Below are 7,622 nucleotides of genomic sequence, written 5' to 3'. Positions count from 1 at the left end.
GCCGCGTCTCCAAGCCTCTAATAGTAGTGAAAACGGCTCGTGTTTCTCTGACACAGCCCCTGGGCCAGCCCGAGCGCCACTAACAAGGCCCGCTCACCCTGCACCGTCACTCCAGACCATGCTGGTGCTTTTACTGTCCCTCTTTGGGGGGAACCAAATCCAGGAGAGGCAATGTAACTCACCCCGACCTCCAGTGGGAGCAGGCCTGGTACCTGGTCCACCTGCCATGTCACTGTCTCTGCAGTATTGGCTGGGCGTCCCCCCGGCCTCCCTCCCAGGTCCGGTGCCTGGCAGGGGTGGCTGGAACAGCCGGGACAGGCGGCCCCTCTCCTCCCTGTGTAGTCCAGGGCCACTCTCCCCTCGGATTTCCCTCCATAGCCACTGACCTCCAAGCTGGAGGAAAAGGACGTTGCAAGGCCACTTGAGGCCTAGCCTGGACATTTCCTGGTCCCTTCCACCTCATCCTAGTGGCCAAAGCAAGTCACAGGCCCGCCCAGATTGCAGGGAGGGGAAAATGGTGGACATGCTGCCAGGGCCGGGGAGGGAGGGGACCCTGCAGTCCTCTTGGCAGACACCTCCCACTGAAGGACCCTGAGCCTCAGAGCCGCCGTTATCTGCTGGCAGCCTCTGGTGGGGCAGGGCAGCGGAGTGTATGGTGATCCCCATGCATGCGGAAGAGGCCCAGGAGGCTTGAGGCCCAGCTGGGGGCGACTAGAGGAGGATAAGCTGGCTCTGGACAGGCCCCAGGGGAACCAAAGGCCTTTTCCTCCAGAGGCCCCGGCTCTGTCCCCGCCCCTGAGGGTGTTTCCCCAGGAATGAGCCGGGCCTGCTCCTCCTGCAGGTGATAACACTTGGTCCTGCCTGGGGTTTCCGGAAGGCGGAAGGCGGAGGGTGCCACACAGCAGCTGCTCCCTGGCCCCTCCTGGGCCTCACAGATTCTCAGCAAATATCCCCAGACAACGATGTTCACAGGGGGTAGCAGGGAGGGGGCGGGGTGGAAACCAGGGTGGATCCTTCCCCTCCTCCAACCCCTAGAGGCCACTCCAACCTTTCAGTGGTCTCCCAGCACAGGTGCTGCCACTCATTAGCTGCCTGATCTCGGGAAAGTTAACTTCACTGCTTCGTGCCTCAGTTTCCTTATCTGAAAAATGGGGAGAAAAGAAGGGTAGACATGATTGCTCTGTGCCAGGCCCCGTTCTAAGCACTTTGCATCTAGCAACTCATCCAAGCCTCCCAACGGCCCTGTGAGTCGGGGTCTGTTATTACACTCCTCACTTTACACATGAGGAAATGAAGGCACAGAGAGGGCAAACAACTTGCCTGAGGTCACACAGTGAGTCAGTGAATCTCGGAGTTGGGTCCAGGTAGCCCAAGTCTGTCTTGTTAGCTGCTGGGCCCAACATCACTGGCTGGCGTGACAATGCAGGGTGCTTCCAGCCCGTGGTTAGTGATGTGGGTTTGCCTCTGTGGTTATCATCCCCGTCCTCTTTCCGGAGCCCGAACTGCACCTGCTCCCCCAGTGCCTGTGCTCCGCCTCCTATTCCTTCCCTTTTCTATACCACAGTGTGACTGAGGTTGTTTTAAACCCGAATTTGTTTGAGCCCCTGAGCTTTCTAGGTGCAGTTCATTGCACTTCACAAAGCAGCTGGCAGGAAGTGTGTGTGGTGGCCGGAGCTCTCGCCGCAGATGCAGGCCATGTTAACAGAGTGCAGGGCGGCCAAGGCAGGTGAGAGGCCCTCTGTGTGCGTCTATGCAAGTCAGGGCATGTTGGGCGAGGGCAAATGGAGAGTAATTTGGATGGAAAGGTCTGGAAACCATGTCATAGGAGGAGGCGCTAAAGAACCTGGGAGGAGGCCAGGCGCGGTGGCTCACACCTGTAATCCCAGCACTTTGGGAGGCCGAGGCTGGCGGATCACGAGGTCAGGAGTTCAAGACCAGCCTGACCAATATGGTGAAACCCCATCTCTACTAAAAATACCAAAACAAATTTTAGCCGAGCGTGGAGGCACATGCCTGTAGTCCCAGCTACGTGGGAGGCTGAGGCGGGAGAATTGCTTGAACCCAGGAGGTGGAGATTGCAGTGAGCCGAGATCGAGCCACTGCACTCCAACCTGGGTGACAGAGTGAGACTCCATCTCAAAAAAAAAAAAAAAAAAAACACCTGGGAGAAGTAGTGGAGGGACTCTTGCCGAATGCCTGGAAGACCGCCGTGCCAATGAAGAAGCTGGCTTGCTCTGCCCAGTTCCAAGCAGTGCGTTCTAGGGTATCTAACAGCCCAAGCGGTCACACAGTAGAGTGAGTGAGAGAGTGAACGCCACGTCACAGGACGTGTGTAAGCAATGGCCTGGGACCAGGGCCACAGGAGATGACCTTGAAGCCCCTCTCCCCGCCCAGGTCACAGGTGTGAGGCCCAGTGGAACCACATTTGGCCAGTTCCCCAGCCTCAGAGCATGCTTGAGCTAACGATCAGTGGCTAAGCCTCCTGCCACCAGCTCAGGCCCCCAGGTGGAGACCCTGTGGCCGATCCCAGATTTCCTGAGTGAATTTCTCTCTTCTTCCAGTTCTACCCACTGGCCCAGGTCCAGCTGGACAGCCTGGACCTCTGAACAGGGCTTCCAGCAGCACCCTGGTTTATTTAAGTTTCAGGCCATCGAAAGGACCAGAGGAACTGTTAGCCTCTAGCCGGCCACCTGGGGCCTGTGGTTTTTTGGGTTCCGACAATCAAAAATAGACTGGGTGTTCCCAAGGTCGCCTCCCAGGCCCAGCCCCTGCCCACCTTCCTGTGGCTGTGTGGCTGCCGAGTGATGACTCGGCCCAGTGGCCGTGAGGACGGAGGTTGAAATTCCCTGACAGGCCTGGGGACCTGAAGTTGCTGTAGGATGGACAGGCCAAGAGTCAGTGTGGCTGAGCCCATACCTCCACCTCCAAGTTTCAAGGCCTCTTCACCAAGGTAAGTGCTGGGTGTGGATGGGAGGAGGAGGGTGTGCTGGAGTCAGGAGAGGGGCTCTGTGTGGCCCGATACCACCCCTTTCTGGGCCTCGTGGTTCCCAGCCCTGCCCTCCCTTCGGTGACCCTATGGAATGTTGTCCTGTGAGTTTGTGGGGAGTGCCTGGCAGGGCTTGTGGGTTCAGGGATGCACCCTGTGTATGCATGTGGGGCGTGTCTGTGTGAGAGTGCATGCATGTATGTGACACTAGGGTGGGGAGCCTTCTAGTGGGTACACACACAGGCAGATGGGGACTTGCTCTGTGTGCACGGAGGGCCTGGGTCTCCATGTGCCAGGCCTGTGCACACAGGTGTGGACATGTCTGCTTCCCTCAAGGGCCCCGAGCAAGGAGAAGCCAGCTGGTGACACTGGTGTGGCTCAGTGTGTTCCCCTGAGGTCTCCAGCCTCCAAACCTCACTCTGCCAGGCCACCCTCCTGGGCCGGCCACAGGGTACAGTGGGTTCACCTGCTCAACTTCACCAGGTCACTCACTCTGACTCTCAGCATCTGTGGCATTCATGCAGCTTAGAGGCGTCCTTGGCTTGAACTCCCTTCTTCACAGTCACCCCCAACACTTTCTGGCTATGCCTAGCCCCTCCCTCAAGTGCACCAGGCACTCCCTTCTGCACCCTCCCTGCCGCCCTCGTGTTCCCCCACCTCAGTCTGGATGCCATTCCATCTTTCTTGTTTTTTTTTGAGATGAAGTCTCTCTCTGTTGAGCAGACTGGAGTGTAATGATGCGATCTGGCCTCACTGCTACCTCCACCTCCCGGGTTCAAGCGATTCGCCTGCCTCAGCCTCCCAAGTAGCTGGGACTACAGGCGCCCGCCACCATGCCCACCAAATTTTTGTATTTTTAGTGGAGATGGGGTTCCTCTGTCTCTGTGGGGTTAGCCACTGTGGGAGACAGGACCCACTGGGCAGGGAGTGGGGAGGGGCCTGGCCCCTCGTGGCTGGAGCACTGGTTCTGGAGTCCCAGACCTGGATCTGAGTCCTGGCTCTGGCACTCAGCCGTTGAGTGTGGTTCACTTCTTCTTGCTGTGCCTCAGTTTCCTCACCTCCGGGTCTGCCTGGGGAAGGCAGAGGGGCCTGCCGTCCCAGTGGAGGCTAGAGGTAGAGCAGCTTCCCGAGTTTTCTTGGACCCCTCGACTCCCTCATGTAATGGATCCCTGTCTAATCCATTGCTCCTACTTGGCAAGTGTAGAAAGTAAGGCTTGTAGAGAGGAAGGGACTCATTCAAGGCCACACAGGCCTAGAGAGCTTGACCAGCTAAGCGTGAGGTTTATGGTACGAAAAGCGGTGCACACCCTGGGCCACACCCATCCACATCCCGAGGCAGCCCTGGCCCTCATGGGGCACTTCAGTGCTAATGTTCCCTTGCCTGGAAGGCTGTCACTTCTCTTCCTGGGCTCTCACCAGCCCTCATGCCCCCCCGCCAGTGGTAGACACAGATGGGGCAACCCCCAAAATGCACACACCCAGGCCAGGGAGGGGTTGTCTGCAGTTTCCGTCCCTGCAACGGTACCGACTGGGCACCTACCATGTGCCAGGCTGGGCCAGATGCTGGGGAGACAGCAGCAGGAGACAGTGAGGAGACAGGCAAAATACACAAGAAATTTAATCAATGGGTCAATTACCTAGTATGCTGGAAAGGGAAACGTGCTATGGAAGAAAGAAGGGCAAGCAAAGGGATAGGGGGCTGCCCTGAGTTGTGGTGGTCCCAAAGGCCCAGATCAGAGCCCAGTCTGGAAGGAGGAGGAGCCGTGGGTACCTGAGGCTGGAGCATTCAGGCAGAGGGCACCACAAGCACCAACGAAGCCAGTGTGCCAGTGGACGAGAGTAGAGGGGAGGAGGCCAGGGAGGTACCTGACCGATAGGTCTCTGGCTTCCCTCTGAGTGGAGGCGGCAGCCACCACAGAATCTGCACAGAGCAAGGAGGTGAGCTGACTTTGCCCACCGGTGGGGAGGCGGCTGCAAGAACGCAGGTCAGGCAAGGGCAGTGGAAGGGGGAGGTGGAAGAGGTGCTCCTGGTGCCCACAGCCGTCTCTCCTGCGGGACAGGCCAGGTTTCCCACCCGGGGCCCGCTCCCTTTGAGAATCTGATAATAGCCATGGACGGTCCCCTGAAAACACGAATGTGCACGTGCACTCATACACACACACAGATGGGCAGGGGCACACACCCATGTACACATGCATGCACACACTTCTGCACTTGTATACACGCACCTGTGTTCACACACATGCACACACACTTCCACACGTGTACATGCACTTGTATTCACATGCACGTATGCACTTCCACACGTGTACATGCACGCGTGTTCACACGCATGCACACACTTCCACAGGTGTACACACACCCGTGTTCACATGCATGCACATACTCATACATGCTCACAGTCACACACACCATGCTACTGGGAATTTTAGGAGATTACTGGATCCCTCGACTCCCCCAGGTAATGGATCCCTATCTAATCCATTACCCCTACTTGGCAAGTGTAGAAAGTAAGGCTTGTAGAAAGGAAGAGACTTGTTCAAGGCCACACAAGCCTAGAGGGCTTGACCAGCAAGACTTGGCCCCAACACCCTACCTGGACCAGCAGGGGTCCCTGCCTTAGGGCCCTCTGTTCTCAGCATCAGCCAGGGACCAGGGGAAACTTCTCTCATTCTAGTTGCCCAAGAGGTCACAGCAAGGCCAGGTGAGGAGCCCAGGACAGCAGACAAGAAGTGCTCAGGTCCCAAGAAGAGGAGTGAGAGGAGACTCTGGAGACGTGGCATTTGAGCTGAGCTCTTTGGGCTGGGCTGGGAAGGGCACTCCAGGCAGAGCCCAGTAGCAGCAAAGTCCTTGAGGTGAGAATTCTCCAAATGGAGGCAAGAAGGCCCCCTTCAGGGGCCTTCAAGGGGAGGAGACACCTGGGCTGGGTCTTTAAGGATGAGTAGGAGTTTTTCCAGAAAGGCTTTTTGGGCAGAACACAGATATGCCAGGTACAGAGATTTTAAAAAGCCAGAGAACTGGCGGGGAAAACTGGCTCACGCCTGTAATCCCAGCACTTTGTGAGGCCGAGGCTGGCGGATCATGAGGTCAAGAGATCAAGACCATCCTGGCCAAGTTGGTGAAACTCTGTCTCTACTAAAAATACAAAAAATTAGCTGGGCGTTGTGGTGCACACCTGTCGTCCCACCTACTTGAGAGGCTGAGTCAGAAGAATCGCTTGAACCCGGGAGGCGGAGGTTGCAGTAAGCCAAGATCGCGACATTGCACCCCAGCCTGGTAACAGAGTGAGACTCTGTCTCAAAAAAAAAAAAAAAAAAAGGGCAGAGAAATTGCAAGCATTTCAGAGGACTGCCTGTGGATGGGACAAGCTCAGTAATGAATGAATTAAAGAATGAATGGAGTACATGTGGGGGAGGGTAGAAAGGGGACAGGTCTGACTTCACCTGGCAAGTGATGGGGAAGGAAGTCATTAACACAAGAACAACGAGGTTCACACATTTGGAAAGGATAGCTTTATTTCTCATGAAGGGTTGCAGGCTGCAGGGCAGCCACTCTGACAGGCTGGGAAGCATAGCTTCCAGCCAGAAGCCAGGAACACATGCCTCAGGGGAGGCGCAAAGGGAACAGGAATTTATACTGATCAGGGCGGCTGAATAGACATATTTAATAAGCTATAGGAGGAGTCATGAATATTCATGAAAGGAGAAACAGGGACCTGTGCAGTTGAGCTTCATGCCCCTTCATGAGTCACATGTGCAAAAAAATGGTGGCGTTAGTGTGATCGCAGGGTGTGTTTCAGCCCTCTGATGTCAAAAGGTGAAGCACAGGACCCTACTGTGTGCCAGGCCTCTGTGAATGCGGGAGGGGAAAAGAGTGACAGGGGCTATGTGGGAGGAAGGAATTGGGGACCGTGTCCCCTTCTGGCCAGCTCTCTCGGAGGGAGGCTCCTGGTGCCACAGGGCCTGAGCTGGGAGGGTAGAGGGTGGAAGGTGGGGCCTGGTGTGCCTGGCTGTGCCCAGGGCTGGCTGTGTGTGACTGAGCAAGTCATTTATGTCTGACGAACAACTTCACTGGGCATCCACTGTAGACTCTGTGGACCGTCTCCGTGGTCGATGGTTTCTTATCAGGAAGGGATGATGGTCGGTTATTGTGTCAAAACTGCAAAAGAGGGATAGCATCGGACAGCCAGTTGGTATCAGCGGTGAAGTCTTTCAAAAGGGCTGGTCTCTGGCTAGCCCTAACCATCAGCAGGCTTTCTTCTCTAAGGAAGGGGTTCACGGTGGGGGGGCTGTATCGAGGAGTGTCTGACCTCCCATTATGTTGTAGCGAAGAACTCAGCTTTCATGGTTTCTCTGGGGTCCCTTTGGCCAAGGGGGGGCCGTTGGGGGGCTTGGGATTTCATTTTAGTTTCTCAAAAGACCATTTATCAAATACCTTCAGTGCTGCCCAGCGCCACCTTGTCACACATCCCACCTTCCTCACCCTCCCCACATGCTGTCAGGTGGCCGCCTTTATGCCTACTCTGCAGACCATTGGGCCTAGGCTTTGAGTGTGGAGCCCTGGCGCAGCTCGGAGGGCCCGGACCAGAGCCAGCTCACTCTGCCCACTGCACTGCCGTGCTCCCTGACCACCTGGA

The 7,622-nt window shown here is 56.5% G+C and overlaps 1 protein-coding gene across 1 annotated transcript in view; it reads left to right on the top strand.

Annotated features, from left to right (window-relative positions):
* The first annotated feature begins 2,727 nt into the window (after positions 1-2,727).
* MGAT3 (beta-1,4-mannosyl-glycoprotein 4-beta-N-acetylglucosaminyltransferase) overlaps positions 2,728-7,622 on the top strand; it is a 45,161-nt gene continuing 40,266 nt past the window's right edge. The window contains exon 1 of the mRNA XM_009217321.4: positions 2,728-2,950. Coding sequence (XP_009215585.1) covers positions 2,880-2,950 — 71 coding nt within the window. The 5' untranslated portion in view covers positions 2,728-2,879. The remainder of the gene's footprint in view (positions 2,951-7,622) is intronic.

This window comes from Papio anubis, chromosome 16, assembly GCF_008728515.1.
Source record: "Papio anubis isolate 15944 chromosome 16, Panubis1.0, whole genome shotgun sequence".
NCBI lineage: Eukaryota > Metazoa > Chordata > Mammalia > Primates > Cercopithecidae > Papio > Papio anubis.
Note: the sequence above shows the minus strand (reverse complement) of the source record. Positions and strands in the feature narration are given on the sequence as shown.